The 23,923-nt window shown below is 30.7% G+C and overlaps 1 protein-coding gene across 3 annotated transcripts in view; it reads right to left on the minus strand.

The window, feature by feature from the left end:
• The window catches only part of LOC126769881 (receptor-type guanylate cyclase Gyc76C), a 43,645-nt gene extending 20,627 nt beyond the window's left edge, over positions 1-23,018 (minus strand). For 2 of the 3 annotated variants that reach the window (XM_050488833.1, XM_050488834.1), the window contains exons 1-9: positions 22,821-23,018; positions 15,192-15,327; positions 14,122-14,237; positions 7,099-7,206; positions 6,329-6,451; positions 5,860-6,061; positions 5,706-5,783; positions 4,932-5,176; positions 2,199-2,344 (exon numbers count right to left, since the gene is read on the minus strand). In XM_050488833.1, coding sequence (XP_050344790.1) covers positions 2,199-2,344; positions 4,932-5,176; positions 5,706-5,783; positions 5,860-6,061; positions 6,329-6,451; positions 7,099-7,206; positions 14,122-14,237; positions 15,192-15,327; positions 22,821-22,847 — 1,181 coding nt within the window. In that variant the 5' untranslated portion in view covers positions 22,848-23,018. Of the gene's footprint in view, positions 1-2,198; positions 2,345-4,931; positions 5,177-5,705; positions 5,784-5,859; positions 6,062-6,328; positions 6,452-7,098; positions 7,208-14,121; positions 14,238-15,191; positions 15,328-22,820 lie in introns of those variants that run through there. The other variant, XM_050488835.1, reaches the window with a different exon arrangement.
• Positions 23,019-23,923: the final 905 nt, after the last annotated feature.

Below are 23,923 nucleotides of genomic sequence, written 5' to 3' on the forward strand. Positions count from 1 at the left end.
CCGATTATATTGTATTTATTCATATATTATTATTTAAAAAAATATCTTATATGTATTTTTTGTAGTTTGTTTAAATTATTGTTTGGTTGTAAAATGTATCTACTTTTGAATATTGTACAGGCAAGCTTCTATCATTATAAAGAAAAAAATAAATAAGTTTATAATACGATTATTTGCATACGATGTTTGATGTGCACGAGATCTAAAATAATTTTTGATTAATTTTAACAAAAACACATCATCTCTTGGTAGCTGTCCGATTGATATATTTATTTATCCATTATGAATGAACGAAAACAGGTTTCCACTTCACTTCCAATGATTTTTTTTTAAAATAATATGACTCTTTGTGATGAAAGTATTTATGAAAGAGTTGACAAAGTGGATTAGAAATTAGGCACAAATCGTGACTTGTAGATCTGTTACAGTTTTAACTGATTTTTTATTTAAGCAACATATCCGTTATGTTGTATGGAAACGTTTTTTTATTTTTATTTTAGCAGTTTTATTTCTAAGACAAAGACATTTAACGTACTAACAAAAAAAAACTTTAAACAAAGTTTATAACACAAAAAGTTTTATTTAATCAATCGAGATTTTAGTTGTGTAAATACATCTCTATTGTATGTAAAGTCTGTAATGAAAACACATTACTATTGTTAGCATCTCATTAAAGGAGTGGATACAGGTCAAAGTGGTAAAAAATAAACAATGTTAATACTTATTTGAGGAATGTAAACAATTCAAAGCTAGCTGTTCTAAGAATGTTAATATTAGACTGTTGTAAGAATATCGACTGATAACAAGCTTGTGTTTTTTTTTTACAAAATTATAAAAAATGCAATCATAAATATATAAGAAAATGCAGTTATAGCAATACTTGGTATTGTTGTACTGTATTTGGGAGGGTGGGCCAGCGTACCATAACATCTTAGTTCCTGAGGTTGGTGGCGATTTGGCGATATAAGGGATGATTAATCGTCTTACGGGACCAATGTCTATGAACGGTGGTGACCACTTACCACCAGGTGAACCATTTGCCCATCCGCCTGCCTATGATATAAAAAAAATTGCAATGTGTTGATTGTGAAAATTTGTCGATATTTTGATTGTAATACCAAAAGCTAGATTAAAATTAAATAACAGAATCACGTAATTACGTATAGAACAATGGAAAACGGATGAAATTGCAAACGCAAAATTAATGTTTCCGATAACATAACACAAAATATCTTCATTTAAAAAAAAACTTAAAACATAAACATTATTCGGGTTAGACAGAAAATGCATCGAACGAAATGCGAAAGCATACAGGAGTTTATTCATTATAGTTTATATATTTCTGTATTTGATTTCTAGCACAAGTCTTAAGGGTATGTACAAAACACGTGAAATACAATCCATTTAAATTATATGACAAGGTCATAGAGTACAATATGCTTGCGGGCACATATTATTATGTGTCGCTTACCGCTGTTGTATTTATACAGACTATGTGTGTGGTGTGATGCATGTCAATAATGTCACTTGGAAATTGGAATTTAGCCAATATGAATGATATACTAATCTGTTAGTAGAATAGTTTAGCTTTAGCAGCTCCCTCAAGTACCGTAACAGCCTGTGAATGTCCCACTGCTGGGCTAAAGGCCTCTTCTCCTCTTTTTGAGGAGAAGGTTTTTGGAGCTTATTCCACCACGCTGCTCCAATGCGGGTTGGTAGAATTCACATGTGGCAGAATTTCAGTGAAATTAGACACATGCAGGTTTCCTCACGATGTTTTCCTTCACCGTAAAGCACGAGATGAATTATAATCACAAATTAAGCACATGAAAATTCAGTGGTGCTTGCCCGGGTTTGAACCCACGATCATCGGTTAAGATTCACGCGTTCTTACCACAGGGCCATCTCGGCTATTGGCCTCAAGTACATTCTAAGCATATTAACATACACGTTACGTAACGAAGGGACGTGTGTGGCTAATAGGAAAGATCATCGACATTGTATAAGCGCGTTGTATCAATTTATGTTATTTCTTTAGGGAGAACGTGTATTATATACTAGCAGGTACATGAACTTTATCAAACGAAACGAGTTTAAGCAGTTTATTACGAAGTGAGTTTTACGTAATTATAATAAGTGTAAATAAAATAAGGTTGAAACGTCGTTATAAAATTGTACGGTCAGATAAATATTCTTACCCCATGACGCTACGATAAGTAGTATTTCTCATTCGGATGGCGATTGCCCGACCGTCTCGTGCTCCTTCTCCTGTACGCAGAGCATCAGCCAGCGCTCGGGCGTACACCCACACGGCGTCGTGAAGCCACGCCGCTTCTACTGGGATCTAGACAAATATTAAATATATTTTATTACTTTAATAGTTCATTTGGTAATACCAGTGTTAATAACACAAAATAGCTTAAATGAAAATTATATTTATTTAAATTATATTCTAAGTGCATTAAACACATGAAATGTTTATTTTACTTTTTAACCATATACACATAATAAAATATTTAAAAATCTGAACCGAAACATCTCAACGAAATTCCTGATAAAAACCACGGAGATTTTATGTGCTAAATTTATATTTATGATTCAACACATGCTCTGCGGCGAAGGAAAATCCCATAAAGTGAAATTCTGCCACATACGTATCTATCTACCAACTCACATCACAGCACGGTCGCAGAACCCTTTGCTCAGCTGTGGGACATACAGGCTTTGACTGTACTACGTGGGACTTTAGTTTATTTATAATCTTAATTTCGTGGTTATTGTTATCATGTTTGCATTTATGCAGCATTTAAAGTGACATGACGCATTTAAATATTTAGGTGTGGTACGTCTTGGTGAGTGCGATGCGTGTGAATTGTTTTATAGCTATTTATTTGACTTTTATGACATCAAATAAACAACTGAAAATCATTTAGTAAAACTGTAACGGTTATCGCACGTCACGTGTTGAAGTTATTACGAAAAAAAAACGAAATGTGTTTTAGCTTACACTATAATATATTTTGTCACTTTACTAATACAAACGGATTTGATGCTTGTAGTAATAAAAAGATCAAGGTTAATGTTATTCAGGTACGTACTAAATGTTCATTATTAGGCTAAGGTTATATTTTATAAATTGCCATCGTCTAGTCAAAACTCGATTTTTTTTAAAATGACAATCGAGGAAGCGGTACTTCTCGAGGACACATCTCAATATCTTTATTATACAACACGTAATAACAGCATACTTTTTAATTATTATTCAGATAGTACTTTGAGCAAAAAATAAGATATTAGAATAAATAGAAAGTATAGCTTTGTCAAATAGGCTACTTAAAAATACTTTTGAGCCTACATATTAAAAAATCAACTGAATTTAAAGCTACCACCGTTTCGGAATGCACATTCAACCGAGAACACCGACAACCAGCAAGACACTCTTTTTTATTAACGGAACATTGGTAATAATCCTACAATACATACATACAATTAAATCTGTATATCCTTTATGAGAATCATCGAATACCCCAAACTCATTTACCATATAAATCATATTCATAATAAATTATTATTATTAAATTAATCGAAAACCCTGGAAAGATGACTTAGCTAAGTCCAAGAACTTGGTTAATACCTGCTGTTGCAATATTTAAGCATTTTGCGTTAACGCACAAGAGATGCTTAATACGCAGCCAAATTAGTTATAATATTTATTTGATAACGTTCAAAACTGACAGTTTTAAGTATAAAGATTACTCGTAAGTACGTACTCGACTTGTAAGCCTAGTTGTTAAAGGAGTTGACAAATTACCCCAATAACCATTTAAGTATTTGGGGCAACAGTAACGCTATCAGTTATCCGGTTCAAGAGATAACAGAAGGCTAAAAACGAGTTAAAAACTGATCAGCGGCAATTTTATCAATACTTTTTTTAACTTAAATAAAAAACAATTTACGCACAAAATTAATCCTTAATAATAATAAGTGATAACTCAATACAATTTTAATGGAATGTTGTTTATTTTGTTTGAAGTTTGATATTCCTTAAGCAGGACACGAGTTATAACATAACAGACAGAATTATAACAGAATTATAATATAACAGAAAGACCGTCTTCTATTGTAACATCAATATTAGTCGACACTTGTTTGCAATTACGTAATTTCATGGTATTCATATGTATTTGTAAGTGGGAGGGAGTCTCGTGTCGTTTTGATTTATATTAAGGTGAGTTGAATCGAACATCGGTAATAAAAATTGCGTTTACATTACAAAGGTGGTAAATACAACGGTACATTCGAGTCTTTACAATCAGTTAGCTCATATTTATGTTTTAAGCGCTTCATTTATCGACTTCATGCCTTGAATGAAGAACTTTATATTTTCATGAACAAAAAACGTATGCAATGTTCCCGTGAAATATTGTAGAAATATTTATTGCTGGTGAGACGATGTGTCTACGACTTATGTTAGATGTATAGATACAGTTCTTGAGTATACTCTAGGAATTGTTTGTTTTTCGCAACAAAATATATTATTTAATTTTATGCCGATGACTAACTATCGAACAACGTTTTGAAGGTAATTCGACCCAATTATTTTTTTTATATATATTTATGTAAATCCGCCTTTTGAACCAACTTCAAATATTTGATGAATAAAGTTTTTTAAATAAATTAATATAATAAGCGACCCCTAAACCCCTGGCTGATTCATAACAAGATCTCCGAAATTATAAGTCCGATTGACTTTACAAAGAAGTAAATATTATAAATATATATATATTTATGTTTACTGATGAATAGTAGAAATAAATGTATGGATCCTTTTTGATTGCGACGATAATATTATTCTAAGAATAAGTTACAAAATGTCCTTTATTTAATATTAAGTATGAACAAATTGTACGTAAATAGAAATAGGTACTTACTACTTTCCCGCCGCCCAAAGCTAGTAGGGGATTAGTGAAGTTGAAGGGTGGCATCTGCAGTCGCCTGTTTACTTCTCTGGCAAAAGCAGGGTATGAGGGAGCGGGGGAGGGAGCTACTGCGAGGTACGATCGGAAAGCTTTTGGAACCCTCGGACCTGGCTCTTTGCGTAACGGGCCCGACAGGTACCTAATTGCTTCTTCAGGTTCATATTTATCGACATCAACTCCAATAGCTGCGTATTCCCCTAAAATTTTTAAGTAGTTGAAATGACTGGATGAGAAATTTCGAATATTCGAAATATATATATATATACATGTACATTATAATTAGTAATAAATCAATGATAAATTGTAAATACTAATTAACCTTCTGTTTCTTTGGCACGTTTTGTTTTCTAAGCATTTTTTTTTTGTTTTGGATATTTAAAATACATTTTACAATATACTTGTTAAATAATAATGGCGGTGATGGTGTGACAAATCGATATTCAACGAGCTTAAAAATGGAGTGTGACTAAATATTCACTTTTGTGAGTAAAGTTTTTATGGTGTTAACAGAACTTTGCCGTTCGAAATAATGGGATGTTATAGCTAAGACAACAATAGAAACATTCTAGACACATATATCAGTCTCAGCTCATCGAATTTATTCCCTCTTATTTTTCAAGCGAGTAATTGATAGAAAAAATGTTCAAGTACAATTGTCCTCTTTCATTGTTTATCTTTTTATTTGTACAAAATATTTATACATATTTTTATAGTAGTATGTCCTACCTGAATCTAAGAGCTTCATTGCATCCATAGCCTGCATAAGTCCGATGTGGTCATGGTAATAGCCAACAGACACATAGACTGAAAGAGATTTGTCTTTAGTGTCTTAGCGATATATCTGTCGTTAAAACGAATTAAAATGCACAATGCTACTTACTTCTTGTATCTTTGTAAGTTTCTCTAACAATATCAAGAAAGGGATTTTTGGTGATGTTTTCTGGTATATCTCCATAATAATAAGGTTGGCGGTACACTTGCTTTGTGCGAATTGATATTTTCTTTTCACTAGCTGCTGTTATTATCGCACCAGCCAGTCGAGAGAAGTCATGGTTCGGTGCTTTTAAATAGACGACAGCTATCTGTAAAGAATACTCTATCAATCGCGATAATCGCAAGTCCTATCTACTATCATGAAGGTAAATTCGACTAATATTTATAATCAAGCTATAAATGAAACAAAAAAATTTAGGTGAATACAAATATTTTGGCTTAAGTAAATGTAAATATAATTCATACAACAGTTTAGTCGGTTGATTATTAACGGAATAGAGAAATTAACTTTAGTATTCATTTTTTGAAACAGTTTCTCGTTAGTAACTTCTGGGGTTAGAATAAGATATGTTTACATGCATGAAATTAAAATGCGTGAGCACGGCGACGACTGAGCGCGAAATGTCGATGTCCGAAGGTCGGGTGCGGGCGAATGTTGCGTACACGCGCTTGTTGGAACTCGCTACGTCTCTGCAGAACTGGAACAATATTTGCTATACTAACTACTTTAATACACTTCCGATTATATTTTTTAAAATCTTTACAAATACATTAAATAATAGATTTTATTCACTACAGAATTAACTATAATAAATGTCATTGCTTACATTCATATACAATACATATTATATGTATATGTGTTTGTAAATATTCTAACCAGAATATAGAATTCTAACAAAATTTATATTGATTATTAATCTTTGAACATTATTAGTTAAGTATAAATTTATAGTTTCAAGTTATTGTACGTATTTTCTATTTAAAAGCAAAATATAAAATTATTTTATTTCGAACATTAAATAATGTAAGTAGAAGCTATATTTCTAACCGCGATATGATCACAGCCGTCGATATAATTTAAGGAGTACTGGCTCTGCTACTAAAGTTTCTATAAAGATTTAAGAAATTGGAAAGTTACAATCTGATTGTGTTGGATTCTTTAAGAGACAATTTACATAAAATTAAGATTAAATTTTATTTACGCTATTTATTATCTTATAAGAAAAGTTAAGAGAAATAAAACAAATTTGAACAGCTTTAAGCCCAAATTTTTAATTGGAGTGTCATCTGATAAAAGGTTGCAATGTTTTTAACGTGCAATAGATGATTATTTTGGCTTACGTACATAGCTGACCATGGGTAAGTTGAAGGCGGCTGCCATGCGGCCCTCGTGCACGCACGTTTCTTGAGGACCGATGAACGCGGATACATTTGCAGCCCACAAAGCCGCGACCTGATTTGAAGAATATTAATGGTATATGGTAATAAAAATCTTAAAACACTTAAATACAAAATATTTTTAAGTATTTATGAAGATCTATCTGTAAATATTATATATAAACGTTGAATTGGTTTTTTTTTCGAAGGAAAGAGGCTATCTAATGTTAAGTGGTCATTCTCACCGTAAATATGTATGTGTCGCTAACCATGAGATCTAAGACTGTAAGTACACTGGCTAACTCATTGAGTTAGCCAGTGTAGTATAATGAATTAGTTTTAGCGGTAAATTAAAGGATTAAAGTTTATAGGATATAATACGGTATTCACCCAAACGTACCTGACTTTTAGAAAGTGTTTACTAAAAATTTAACATAAATAACGATAATTCCACACATATGTACATACGATGATCGAAAAAATAATTTTTAATAAAAAAATCCCTGAAAGTTTCGGCTTTTCACGGGCGACACATTTGGTACATTTTTACGCTTAATGAATTGGAATTGCGATTTAGCAGAGAAATGCTACTAACATTTTTGCCACAATGTCATGCGGACGTGATTTATATATAGTCACCTACACGATTAAATTAATCTTTCAGTTTTATCACATTGTTACATACTGGACTCTAAAGCAGTAATAATTACTTGTGGTTTGTGGGTATTGTATAAAATATATTAATTTTTAATTGCTCTGTTTGTTTTAGCCATAATAAGAAAATCTTTTAAAACCTTTTATTAACTCTTTTGCATAATAAGGGGCACATAAGCTAAGAAACAATTTTATTGTTACTATTAGTAATACGTTTTCTTTGTTTGATTTATCTTTGATAAAGTAAAAGCAGATAAAAGTTTAGTGTAGAGTATGAGCCCCTTTTCGTCAAATCACACACTTCTTTGATGGTCTGCAGAGCCGGCTTTAGTGATCTCACTCGTCGCTGCTCACATTTAGCCTCTGAGCCACGAAGCATTGACGTCAACCCTCATCAAGCAGTATCATAATTTTGCTCGATTTTTATTATTTATAAATTGTTTTTTCTAAAAACCTGCCTCAGACAAAAAATAATTCAAACTGTACTTTCTTTAACACCACGGCATTTTTATAACGTCCCAGTAACATGCTTAATAAATCACAGCAGCCCTTTTTTTGCAAATGAGTGTATGTAATTAATAAATATTCTTTTATATTTACTTTATCTTATATTTTGCATAATTATACAGATTAAGAAAGTAAAAGCATGGAAGGGTGGATTATATTGCATGAAATCATTGCTGAAAATCAAATTTTGAAATCACATTATACCTACGTAATAACATTTGTACTTTTTTTGTTTTTCAGTCTCCTAAAAGTGACATCTATTCCAAAGTTTGAGTTTGCAAGCAAATGTCATGCCATTGAAAAAACGAAGATGTCGTAATAGTTCTTTTTTTTATATGGTACCCTATTTGAAAATATAACGTCATTACAAAAAACATCGGTAATGATAGGTAATTTTAACATCATATGAACATGACAAAGAGGTAAGTTTTATATATTAGTGTCTTTATTACACTCATACGGATATATAGCTTAAAGTTGTAAGACAGATATAAATAGTTTGTGTTAACAAAATAATTTTTAAATTAAATAAAAAAAAAATTATTATTAATTTACGAGTATATGCGACCAGATAATGATCAGCTTTTTTCCAAACAATACCGATACGACTACATGAATATACTACGTCAACTATACAATGTTTCAATTCAATTGCAACAACGATCGACTGAAATCAAAATCAAAATAATATTTTTCTCTTATTACTTTTGAATCATCTTTTTACACGTTTAAATTATTTATAAAATTACTACAATTGAAAAAAAAAATTGTGATATAATTATGTCAACATGACTGAGCGTAAATCGTCGGACCGGGCTTTTTCTAGCTAATGCTGGCAGAACTGTATCAGATAATACATAAAATATTTATGTCGAAGATTTATAGAATTCAACGATATTTGCTACAATTATTTTTTACAAAACTCAACGACAACATTTTTGTCTTTTTTCGATAAGTCTTAAGATCTTAACTTAACGATTAAACTTATTATGTAATTATATTACATCTTTAAGTTAATATTAATTGTGACTTAAATATTTTATTTTTACATTGTTTCTACATTGAACTCTACTCGGTAAGGAACTTTTATAATATTTCGTGTAAAAATTAATTTTAATCACACAAATATGTTATTTACTTTATCTACAAAGATTAAATTCTTGGCACAGAATAAAAGAAATTGTCATATATCTTCGAAATTCCCTGTGAGAGGGCTCAATATACTGACACTGTACTGTAGAATATATTCCGTAAATAAGTGAACTTTTCACAATTTCTCTCAATTCAACCATTAAATAGAGTAATAAATTATATCCGTCATTTATGCTCTGCCAATGTAATTTATTGCCATTAGCGTCACTATAGCTTGTTTATTGTAGAATAAGAAATCTCAAAGTTCGCTAAAAAATATGTTAATTTATGTAGTTATTTTTAATTTTATTCAAGTCGGTAGCTTATTTTGTGATAAGGAAAATGAATTAATGAAGAATATTCAGTAGTAAGTATTATTCTATGAAAAAAAAATCACTTTTATATAATTTATATTATATTCTTTATTCAATATTATTAACGAGTATTACTAAAGACCTCGATCTTATCCGAACTTATGTTCGGATAAGATCGAGGTCTTTAGTCTGACGTAGAAAGATTTTGATGCACCCTTTGCGACACACCCTTAGATTATTAGACTTGACTGATACTACGCGTCGTGATGATAAATAATGAATAAAAAATAAAACTAAAACTCGGCTACTTTGTATCTAATATATAATATATTTTATATTTTATCTGGTTAAATTGTAGTAACTACTTCCTTCATTTGTTTTTTTAAGAATTTTAAATGTAATGAATTTCAGTCAACATTATTATTTGTTCTATTTGACAAAACAGAAGGCACTCTTAATTGTAGGCTATTTGTTGCGAAAAAGCCTGCAATTTGCCATTAAGTGAAAGATACGCTCGGCTGTGCTCTGTAAAAGATTCTTATTTATTTTCTTATTTCTTTGTATCGAAAATGTACTTAGTTTTGTATCGGCAAAATGTTATAACAACAGATAACAGGTTTCTTTTAAAAACGTGTTATGTAAAATTTACCCGTACATTATCGGTGTATTGTATGATAATATTGCATGTTATTGTCTGACGAAGTCAGCGAGCGAGTGCTGAGTTATCAGGTATGCGAAATGAATGAAACTAATAAGAGTTTCCGATGACTTCTATACGTACTTTGCCTTTTGATATCCACCATTACTAGGTCATTGCGTTACTCGGGAATAACGTCGAATTATTTCTGGAGAGCATCTCTCAGTGTGTTGTGTTGTGTTGATAATAATACGCTGTATAAATTAAGCAATGATTACTCCAATTTGGTATATTTTGATGTATGGATTTATGTAAATCAATATAATCGTAGACTTTCTGTAATATCTTTCTGTAATATAATACTTGTTATATTTTTTTAAATTATGATGATGATAACGGTGTAAGAAATCATTAATAACCGCTTGATAGTAAAATTTTTAGCTTTGTAATAATATATAGGTATATAGACACTTATCATTTTATACAAAGACACACATATGTGTATGAAAGTGTATATTATAAGATATTTTATAAGATTCAAAGTAGTATCCATGGTATAATGAAACACTTAGCTATACTACCTATGGTTCTAAGAAAGATATCAATCCTCGTTAGAAAAAAAGCCTTTAAATTACTCTGAAATTAATTACACTTAATTACTATTCGACACAGTCTGTAAGTATTTTTTGTCGTATTAAAATTAAATAGTACGTTGTTTCACCTGATACCAGTTAAAACAATAAACATACCTATTTATCATTTTAAGCGTGATAATATATGGCAAGTACAATTGAGGTGGACAAATTTAATGTTGTACGAGGAAAATTAAAGAGACGTCAAACGTGCCGCCGGCGTCGGTTCAATAATAATTACGAACTACTTTCGTGTCCAGAGAATTCTTAACCTTCGTCATTCATCGAGATAGCAACTTTCAAGTGTTGACCTTGCATGCTATTGAATTGAAGCGAACACCATGCAAATTAGATTAAATACTTATTTAAAATATGTTTTTTTTAATACATATTTAATGGGAAAGCCGACGGACAAATGGGTCAACCCATATGAAGGTCCACATAGTCGATCGTCTTTACCGATGTTATTGTTAAGACAAATCGATCGGATTATTTAATGATTCTACGCAAAACAGCAGTACTTGGTATTGTTGTGTTCCGGTTTGAAGGGTGAGTGAGCCAGTGTTATTACAGGCACAAGGGACATAACATCTTAATTTCCAAGGTTGATTGATTGACACTTGCTATACCAAATTCGCATTGTCAAATGGGCATATCCGATGCTGAGCAACAAGGAGATGCACCTTAAAGTGTTAGTCTCCAGTGTGGCGGTTTGAGAAGAATAAAACATGACTTTCATCTCCAAAGTGCCGGTCACCGTGACGTCTAGGATGCTACATATTATCTGCCTATAATTACATTCATAGCCATTCATTGCATAGCCAAGTCATGATGTAAAATAAATGTTGAGTTTGGTAAGATTTAAGTCTGGCTAGCACAAAATCCTACCAATAGTAAATATAACAAATCTAATAATTAATATCTTAGTGAATCACATGCCTACAGTTCATTGACATTTGCAAGTTATTATATTTATAAAGCAAAAATTTTATATACAACTAAATTAAGTTACTACACGTGACGTTCGAAACGATAAGATTATGTTTAGTTAATTAATTTATTTTGCCAGAAGCTATTTGCTTCGTTACTCATTTGTACCTTCCATTGCGTATGATATGTTTTTAATGTCGCCTTTTGCTTTACTTATATTACCTGCAACCTTATATGCGTTGATTTACGTTCATCGAAAAAACCTTATACGGTATACGATTATCTGCAGTTGTTGTATTATCCATCTAACTCCTTTGATATGATCGGGAACCGGAAGCATATATACAAAATATAGTTATAATTATAAATTAAGTTATATAGCATTTTTCACACTTCAGTCATTTTATTTTTCATTGGACCTTAATATTTTTCCTAATAAATTTACCTTGTTAAAGCTCCAGCTAATAAGTATACAAGTAATAGCAGATATAATTATGTAATAAAAAACATCTACTATTTTTCTTATAAACATATAAAGTATTTTATGCCATCTGCTGACATCACCACAAAGTGACCAAATGGTTTCAACGAGTCATGACTATCGTAAACTTTCTCTGTTAGCAATAAAATTCTCGTTAACCACACAGTGAAACTGTGAAACTGACTTAACAAAAGTGGAAGCTCAATAGTATAATCTTGCGTTAATTTTTGGATGAAAAATAATTTTATAAAATTAATTTCGAAAAATTCTCGAATCAATTTTCTTCTAACTTATGATTTGTCGTGTCGAATTGCCGTCCCATCAGATTATGAGAGTTCGGGAGTGCTAATGAGAGTGCACCTGTGATTGCGCACACAATTATGCACTATAATATCTCCTGCGCCGTTGGATAATCTTTCTTGAAATTGGCCGCCGTGGCCGAAATCGGTCTGAAGGTGTATATACTGAACCTTAGAGTTAAAGGTTAGAGCTTGCGTGTGAATGCTTTAAATGTGTGTTGGTGTTGGTGAATACACGTGGTAGATTTTCATTCGTAACTTGCAGGTTTCATAACGATGTTTCCCTTCGCCACCGAGCGCGAGTTGAATTGTAAACACAAATTAGGCACAGAAAATTCAGACGTGCTTTCCTGAGCTTAAACCCGCAATCTTTGGTTAAGTTTCATGTTTTCTAGCGATGTGGCCACCTCGGCTTTGGCTCTTTTTTTAAATTGCTCTCGTTTTTTCTAAAAATTAGGCAAATTTCCCACTCGCAACACCAGTAATGGTCGCAAAACAGTTTATATTAAATACTTATATGACTGCTATAAAGACTGATGAGCAATGCCATCATGGATACAGGAGAAGGTTTGAAGCTTGTTCCACCACTTGCTTAAAGCGTGTTGAACAGTCACACGACGCAATTGAAAATGAAATACAAACACAATTAAATATGACATGAAAACTCTGTAGTGTTTGTAAAAACTCACCGGTGCTTGAAAGATTACATAATATGGGTTAATTAGATACAACGGGTCACACATGTGTAAGGTTATCATAGTCTTATATATTACGCGATATAAAATTGTAGCCCATCATCTGCTCCTATGAATCTCTCGTAACTATGAATGGATTTTTCTTTATTTTTTGTGATTTACAGTTGTTAATTATAGTTCAATTATACATAATTCTATTTGAAACGACCTGTAGGCGATAATTTCATTTCCAAGGTGTGTTATCATCTAAGAATTTTTTGTTTTAAAACACAAACGTTCCTCAAAGATTTTTTTAATTTTTTCAATTGAACACTGTTGAATGTTTTTTTGTAGATTATTTTTGTTAATATTTATATTAAATTATTAGATATTACCTAATTATGGTATACAATTATAAAAGAAACTAAAAGAGAATTTTAATGTAACTGTATAATAAAATAAAAATAAATATGTTATGCTGATCAAAATGAAATATAATTAATGTAAATTCATGACCGTGTGGAATAGTGGTAGGAACAGTAGCAAAAAATCTCACTTGAATCGTTCAAATAAAATATTAATATTAATATGAACAGTGTAACAGTAAAATATTATAATATAGCTCCACGCGGTTCCACTCGTGTTAAACATTATTACTTCGACTGGTAATTCCAGAGATTAGCGCGTTTCCAAAACTCTGCAGATTTATTTTATGAATATAAATTGAATTACCTGTCGTATTGAAACTTCTTCTTGGCCATAAGTCTCAGCAACGACGAAGTCTAATGAATGTCCCATGGGCCCAAGAAGTTTTTCATTAACTTCATCCACTGCCATTGAGATTGCTCCTATAAAAGTTTTTTTTTTATTAGAAATACCTACATTTAATTTTAAAGGCGGATAAAAAAGGTTCAAACGTTTTTGTTAAGGGCCTAAATATATTTATAGCTTTACATAAAATTATCTCAGATTATTTTATTACAAAACAAAACTTAATATTAAAATAATAAAAAAAAAACAGTTCCAATAAAGTTGTCAAGAAACGATGTTAGCTATTTCTACTGTACTTATCTTGGTCGATGTTTTCTTGTAATATTTTGCACTCAATCGTTTAATAAGATATTGCTTCTGGAAATTTTATTTTTATAACGTTGTTTGTATAATGTGAGGTTTGACTGACAAGCACTTAAAAAACGAGTAATATGTTTCAAAACAAAGATATTTTTCTCCTATACAATATATTATTTTGAGAAGAATGTTTGTATCTTTTTACACAATGCTGTTCTATATCGAGCTATAAGATACACAGATTTTAGATTTTCACACAGTAGTTTTGTATCCGATGCAGGTTTCCTCGTGTTTTCCTTAACCGTCGAGGAGAGATGAATTATAAATACAAATTATGCAGCTGAAAATTCAGAAGTGCTTGTCCGGTTTTGAACCCGAAATCTTCGATTAAGATTTACTGTATCTTACTACTAGGCCTATTTCGTCTTGGAGCTTCCTCGTATTCCTTCACCAGCTCGATATACATTAAAAATACAATTATCAATGCACACGAAAACTCAGTGCCACTTGGCCGGATTTTAACATGCAATATGTTCGGTCAGGATCAAAACTTCTGTCTACTGGGGCATCACAGCTATTCTTTATTGATAGTTAATTTTATATTTTTATATATAATATGAGATTTTTTATAAATAGTGAAAGGCAGACAAATAGATGGCATTTGACAAGTAACTGTTATCTCAGCCCAAAAAAATTATGATATCTTATAAATTTCTTAATAAAACTTTATATACCGGATAAAACTCTTCCAGGTTTTTGATAATTTAAGTCACCAGGCCGCCGTTGAGAACCCGTTAAGTACCCGAGCATAAATTTTTCTCCATGGGATGTATTCAGGGCAGCTATAATTATACACCAGCACCAATGCCACTGTGAACAAAGTAAAACAATAATTATTTCAGGATATAAATTAAAAGTAAAATTTATATAGATTAACTATTAGGTAGTTAATGACATTTAACGTGATACACCAATTACTAATTTCATTTTCTCTGCTACGTAAAAAAATATTGAACAACATTATTAAAATAAAGAATAAGTTGACATTTGTAATTAAATTATATGAATTGAATGAAAGAAATATATAATTAATGGACAGGAGTTGTTTAAAATGAATCTTCGCAATTAAAAGAGGAGGCAATGAATTAAAAAAAAGAAGAAAGATAATAATGCATGGATTTGATATTAAAATAGTAAGTTCTAATTTCAAATGTTCCCTGTCACCAATTGTTCCGACACACGTGCGACCAACATTTTTCCAATATTGCCTGCACGTAAAGTGCTTTAAAGTACAGACAGCTACGGTTTTAAAACGCACGCTCTTTAACTGTGATAAAAGATTGCTTGGATAAAAAGCGATTTTCTGTTAAGTGCATTTTTAGAAACAATAGCGTAAAATAAATGTCTGCTAGGAAATTAAAAGTCCCTACAAAGGAGAAAATGCTGTCAATTATGTAGTATTTTTCTCATTAATACATAATATAAATTGGTATACTAATTTTATAATGAAAATTTATATCATAATGAAAAAAAAAATGGTCATGTTGTGAATATAACCATTAAAACATGTAACTTTTTTTACCTTGTTTCTTATTATGCTAAATAGCTCTTGTATCATCACAAGTTTTCCTACTAAGTAATTGTATATAATTAATATTTAAGGTTGATTAATACGTAAGGATAAAATATATTAAACAATTTGTTTACCTAGTTTTTGTTACGTAAATATGATATATTTTTTATATTTAATTAGAAATAAAACCTATACTAAATATGATGGTACGTACATATGTATATAAAGTCATTAGCCAACATAATTATATAGGTACCTACGAGTACGTACTAAAACTACTTCATGGGTCAGGCGTTAGGTGTAACTTATAGCTTAGGCGCCGTGTTGTAATTTTTTGGATTCAACAAATCTACATATAATTGCAAATATTTTCATTCGTAAATATATTAGTTCATTACAAAAGTGGGGCCCTCAGCGCCTTACCCTGGCGACTTTAATTGGCGGAGAACTTTCGCTGCCAAGCGTGATAAATGCCATGCTTGGTAGCAAGAGGAGCTGGATAGTCTCCTTCTGCTAAATGTCATGTCGCAGAAGGAGGCCGCGGAGCGGGAGCGTGAGGAGAGTACCTCCGCTGACCCGCTTCGCCGAAAAAGACCGGGGAGAAGACTTCGGCACTATACGCATCTTCTCCTCCCGCCGTGAGTGTCGCCAAGGTTCTGTACCTTGAGAACCCCCTAGATTTGGAGGCCCGCAGAGGCGGGCCAACCGTCGGGACGTCACGGTAGTATGCGCAAGCGATCCCGTGACGTCCCCCGACATGATGGATTGGGTACCGCTGTTATTTAGTGGGTATTTCGGCGCCTTCAGCGCCGGCGCCTCATGTGGGGGAAACACGTAAATGTGTTTTTCCAGCGAATAAATAAAAACAAAAAAAAATCATTACAAAAGTGAGCTTACGCCGACTTGAATATTTTGACATACAATTAAAAAAAAATTAAATATAAATTGTATTTAAAATAAAAGTAAGTATTGTTTATTATATTATATACAGGAAAATCTGAAAATTTCTGAGCATTTGGCTACTCGGTGGTGCGGCTTGGGTGACGACCTTTAATTTTTGTGTTCGAATAAACTTTGAACACGTCACACCACACGCGCTATTAATTATTTGGATATAGGTATTTGCGCAATGAGTCTTAAGGCGAGCACAGAACTTGTTTGCTTGTGACAGGTTCAAGATTGTAAAAACCGTACATTCGGCTTGGATAGTATTGTGAAAGTAGGCATCTTGCGTACGGGTAATTATAGCCATCCTCCACATTTGATGTATCTTTTGACAACCAGTATATTACAACAAATATGTCAAACCATGTATGTTTTACGCTGTTTGAGTAAAGACGATGTGCAAATTTCCTTACATTTATAGCTTCAATTTTATTAATTTTAAAGGTTAAGTGTTTTTCAGTATGTTTAAAAATATATAAAAGTTGATGTGATTATGATTAGAGAGTAGATACATTATTTACTAATATAAAAAAGTCTTAAAAATTATAATTTTTAAAATATATTCCTTGAAAAATAATTATTTGCGTTACCGTATTAAGGTTAATAGATATTAAAATGCAACATTTAGGACACTGTCAGTCCGCACTAGACGGAGGACATTTTGTGTAGTTTATTGTTAAAAATAACATCGGTGGGAGATATTTATATAACTATGACCGGGTTAAGTCAACGTGTTTCATTAATAGTGTTTGCATTACTGCAATATTTTTGTGTAGTTAAATTATTATTTAAAGCATAGAATATAATAAGAAATATTGTGTGCATATGATATAACAATAATATAAAATATTAGGTAATTATTAACTTTATTTATTTTGAAATTATAATATTATCTTTTCTATTCTAATAATTCGGACTACTAGTATAGGCACTGACACTTTTCATAAATGCATAGTGCCAGGAAGTCATCTCTTAAGAGAAAATTAAAGTAAATTGACCTAATATTAAAAAAATACATACCTTTCTGTGTATGTATTTTTTTAATCACAATGTCACAGTCTTATTAATAAAATATAGATCTATGACCAATATATGAGAAATACAACACAATAATAATATTAATTAGTCACAAATAAAACTGTAAACAATTCGACAACGATAAATTAATTACGGTTAATTCTTATAAAATTATAGGAAATTTATGCAAAGATACGTCTTTGCGTCTGGGTTCCCTGTCACGTTTGTTTTATTCTTCATTAATATAATCTCTAGGACAATAAGTATTTATTGTTATGATCGTCATGTATAATTTAAATCGAAAGAAAATGTATTGTAGTACCTAATACTGGTTGCTGGTTTGATAATGAACATGTAACCACATAAAGAAGAACTATGGGGTCACTCAAAGACAGTGAGATCATTCTGTTCAGTCATATACTACGGGAAAATTCAACAACTTGAATTTTTTTTTAAAACAAATTCCTAGGAATAAGTTAAAAAGCGAAAATACAAATTTCGTCGGTGAGTAAAGGGGACTTTTATGGTTTAGATAGGTGTGCAACTTTAACAGAAATCAACAAAAGTAATTTTTTGTTAATATTGCAAACATTAACGAAAAAAATTAACACACATATTCCAGGTAAATAAAACGAAGAACAAAAGTATCAATGACAAATATTCATTTTACGATATTTATTTAATTCTTCGTAATCTTATGAAAAAGTAACTTGAGTCTAGACAATCTGTAAATCAACAATTTAATAACTTTGAAAGGACACTTTTTCATGCGGCCCTCTATACATTTGCGAACTTGAAAAATGCGGAGTACGTAAAGAATTGATCAGTAAATCATAACGATATATGAAAGAAAGTCCAATTTTAATATAAAAAGTATAATAATATAAAACGTAAACATTTATATTATACCATGACAACAGCAAACCAAATCTACTTATTACAATGTACACAAACTTTTTCAATCGATTTTATTGGAGTGTTTGCGAAGAGTAATTGAAATTTACCCAGGAATCAGGAGCAAGAGATTTATCATCTATTGTTGACAATATCTTTTATTTTCAAAGCTTTCACTTTTGTACCATGAGATAATTTAATTATAACAGTCATGTTTATACGAACAATATTTTTAAGTGTTAGGTATATTATAATATATATTTACATTGATGTACAGATGTAGATATGATGTATTAAATACAAAATGTTGTGTGTTTGTACGTCTTTTACTTAATTACGTTAAACGGATTATATTTAAATTTTAAATAGAAGCCGATTATGTCGTAGAATAGGACGAAGCGTATTTTTTAAATTATTATTATAAATGAAAACAGAACTGCTAAACTGATACCTTTGTCCCTATGTAGTAAAATACGTCCTGGAATAAGACAATTTTGTGTTTTATTTAAATTGTAAAAAACAAATACTTACCTATATACTGTTTTATTTTAAAGTGGATTTATTGTTCAACGTTGTGTAATGTGTGTATGTTAAGAATTCGATACATATAATAATAATAATACCGTAATTGTGTGCTTCTGATACTGACGTACTTATACTAACATTGTTATAACGCAGCGATTATTTACTTTATGATGCACATATGTGTTTATAGAATATTGACTATAAATTATTTACTGAAAAATCTTACTTGTTCTTACTCAGTTAATTTATACAATATACAATCTAAAGCTACTTTAAAGGACGAGAAATCGTCTATTTAAATTACCTCATGGAATGATAGTGAAAAATGTACCTATTTGTTATTATTTTCCCTGTTTACAATGTAAATTTGGAGGACTAAGTCTTGATGTCATTTTTAATAATCGAAGAGGTCGATAAGAGTTAACGTAATAGATAGTGCAGCAGTATGACTACGGCATTGACATAGTTGCCGACGTACTACGTCAACGGTCGCACGGAAAGTGCCGCGTGCTCGGAAAACAAGCAGTTTTTGCTATGAAGATTATTTGTTTATTTGTAACAATGTAATGTTAAGTGTGAATATATAATTTTGTACTCACATTTTATACTTCTTTACTTAGGAAAACCATCAATTTTATTTTAATTCGTCTGTTAAACTCTACAGTTTCAACAGCTCACAGACAAGCCGTAAAAAATATTGTAGTTAGATAGAGAAAGTTTATTAGAGGTATTTAGAGGGATGTTTATTCAAAATTACATAAAAACATAAACTTGTAGGTACTAGTTATATTGTAATAATTACGTATGATATCTATTTTCTGATTTATATAATATGGTGAGAAAAATTTATTTAAGCGTTTTTTGTCCGATATGGTGCACCAAACGATGTAATATTATTGAATAAACAATTATAATTTGTATGATTCCGCAGTCCTATCATTTACCCACAAGTAGGTACGTGATACGTGAAGTTGGTATTCGTATCGTAAGGAAATATAAATATGATCCTTATTAAAATGTTTTCATATTATCCTATAATTTCAAACAATATATTTTTTTTAGTATGTTTATTTCTACTTAGGTCTCAAGACAGTCTTTTTAAAGTTTTGAATAAAATTGAAGATAGTGTATTTAAATTCCTGCTTGCTAACACGTCGCTACAAGAGCGAAATCATTTCACTTGTAGGCGATTTGTATTCATGATTTGTCTGCCCGCACGATGTGGAAGGTTTGAACCCGCATCTATAAAACAGTGTTGATCCAGGCGCCCGCGCAACCTTTACGCCATGATACGCACCCGATACATATTAATGTCATGAATTTCCGACATTTGAATTGATACGCCTAGTTAGTTGTCGGTTTCGATAAAACATATATAAATATAACATTTTTATACATCCGCTGCACTAGGAATTAAGTAGATATTTATAACCTATGTATCATATAAAATTACAAAAACTCAATCAAATAATAGAAAGATACATCAAAAGCACGGGCAACACGTTTATGGAGATTTGAAAGGTTAAATAATTAAAAAACCGAATTATAAAGATAGTAAGTAAGTTTAGTAAGTAAGTAAGTTTAGTATAAGTAAGTTTGTTTGATTGTAAGTAGTTGTTATTTATATTTTCGATAAACAATATTAGTAGCGTTATCACGAAATGATGGATGCGTTGTCAGAGAAGCGAGATAAACATTTGAGAAAACTCATGTTATGATATTGTAATTGACCCTGTTATCTCTAATCTCTCATTATACTTATCTTAGTTAAAAAAAATCAAATTTAAAAATATGAAATAATATTATTGAATTATTTCACCCTAGAATACTATTTCACCCTATTATTTCACCCTACATACTATATACGAACTTGATTTCATTACTTATGTCAAAACGATATCTAATAATAATAATATCCTGGGACATTATTCACACACGGCCATCTGTTCCCAAACTAAGTGGAGCTTGTACTATCGAAACCAGACAACTTATATACACAATTTTTCTTTTGTAAATACATACTTATATAGATAATTACAGCCCGACTCAGGACAAACAGACATGTTCGTGCACACAAATGTCTGTTCTGGGTGGGAATCGAACCCACAACCTTCGGCGTGAAAGGCAAGTATCTACCAACCACGCCAATCGGCCCGTCTTAATCTATATCTCCATAAACAGGCAAACAAACATACCTACCAATCTTACTTCATGGTTGGTACATTGGTCCTATTTTTACTCAAAAGCACTGAAAGTTATATATAAAAATTCAACAGTCTATAAATGATGACTGATATAAGTTTTTCATTTTTATGACGCATCTGTATTTGTACTTCAATAGAAATATTTGAATTTCTTCTTACATTTTCCTGATTTTTATAAAAAAAATATCATTTATAACAGGTGGGCGAACTGGCAATTGCGCCACCTAAAGGTAGATTGTCACTACCGCTTATAGATATTGGTGCTGTATGAAATATTAATTTGAGGTCTAAGAAGATATATATCTTGTGCTTATTATCTCACTCACCCTTCAAACCGAAACATAATAATAAGAAGTGCTAAAACAGTAATGAATGGCTGGTGCCGATCCAGGCGGGCTTGCACAAGCCCTTACCACCAAGTACATATGTAATTGTATTTGTTTTTTTATATTCTTCAAGTAAAATGCTAAATATTTATAATAAAATGCTACGGATTTTTAAAGTCGAAAATATGTAAGTCTTAAAGTAATAATTACCTTAATATAATAATGCAATATATAAAATTTATCAAATAATTAATAAGGTTAATAAGGAGCATATATGTATGCAATAACTACTTTCATCACGTTTTAAAGAATATTAAATTGATATGAGGTATTAAAATAAGTATATTTTAACGATCGATTACTTTACCTACTTGTAAAAGTAATATATTGATAAAGTTCAGCTTAAAATTTATATTACTATGTATATATGTACAATGTAAGTGTAGTTACGTTATACATTTTCTTAAAGTTAGTCACCAATAAGGTGTTGGTTTGGTTGATTATAACTCAAAATACTTAGAATTGTATAATATCGTTACTAGCAGAAATTCAAAAAATAATAGTTTAACTTATTATATATTTCTATAAGATTTCGAATGAATTTTATTAATTAATAAATTCCCGACTTAAAATAAAATACATAGATAAAAATAAACACATCATAAATTTAAATTGTTTTCATAAAAATCAGTGTTTTGAATTTAAAATATTGCAATTTCATATATTTAGATTTTTTTTTAATTCCTGAAAGTTTTTTTTAAACTACCAGCTTATTATGTTAATTAGGAAATTACGAACGGACTTAACAATTTAAAATTAAATTGTTTTTTTTTTTTTTTTACAATTGTTTAAATATAAAATATACATTATAATCCTTACCAGTGCCCACGTTAATTTTGTCGTCATTTTAAGGAGACAATTATTTTACTTATATTTTTACTCACTGTCACAAACTCTTATTCATTCATATTAAACACAATTTACTTATTAGTATGGAAAAACTTCGAATTATTTTCGCGCCATATTGCCAAGTTTGCCGCGCTTTTGGCGCATTTGCGGACAACGTTAACGAACCGATGACGCTTCAAGACTGACTATGAGACTGACTGAGTTGTGAATACATATACGGCAGAATGTTTTTTACGTTTACGTGTGATTGCAGCCCAATGCAAGTTTGCAAAATAACTTAAAATGGATGGTACATTAGTTTGACTGCCTTATATTATAAATTCCCAATCTGATTTAAATATATACTTAATACATAATGCCCCTTATGAATAAGTTATACTGCCAGCACCCAGAGTGCACCTGTCTGTTATGTTCGTGATAATGTCAAAACGCATATAATGTATTATATAACAGTTTTCACTGTTACAATATAATAAAACTATATTGCACTCAGGCAAAGCTCTTTAAATGGCATATCGACTTATCGATTTAAATAGTTCATCCGTAAAAAGCTCGTTTAAAAAATTGTCTATACAGATTAATGAGATTTAGTCATATTTAAGTCATGTTCATTTATTTATTTTTATAAAATAAAGTAAAGTACAGCATTTGAGGGGAAGGCTTCGAGCTTATTCCGTCACGCTGCTGTAATGTGGTTGGTTGATATAAATCTGGTAGAATTTTGGTGAAACTAGACATGAAGGTTTTCTCGCGATATTTTTTTTGTCCGCTGAGCATGATGAATTATAAACAAAAACTATGCACATCAAATTTTTGTGGTGTTAATCTAGGACTGAACCCACTATCATCAGTTAAAATTCAGGCAAATAAATGAAGTCAAATATAATCTTCAATTTTGTTTGAATTATTTTCCAATGTATTTCTTATTTTTTTAATAACGCTATTTTTTTAGAAAATCGAAATATTTAATGTTTTTTTTTTAATTAATCAAAAATATATGAGTATATTTTTGTTAATTACATTCACGTGGCTTTACACTTATATTTCCATATGTAAATGTCTTTAGCTATTAT

This window comes from Nymphalis io, chromosome 8, assembly GCF_905147045.1.
Source record: "Nymphalis io chromosome 8, ilAglIoxx1.1, whole genome shotgun sequence".
Lineage (NCBI taxonomy): Eukaryota > Metazoa > Arthropoda > Insecta > Lepidoptera > Nymphalidae > Nymphalis > Nymphalis io.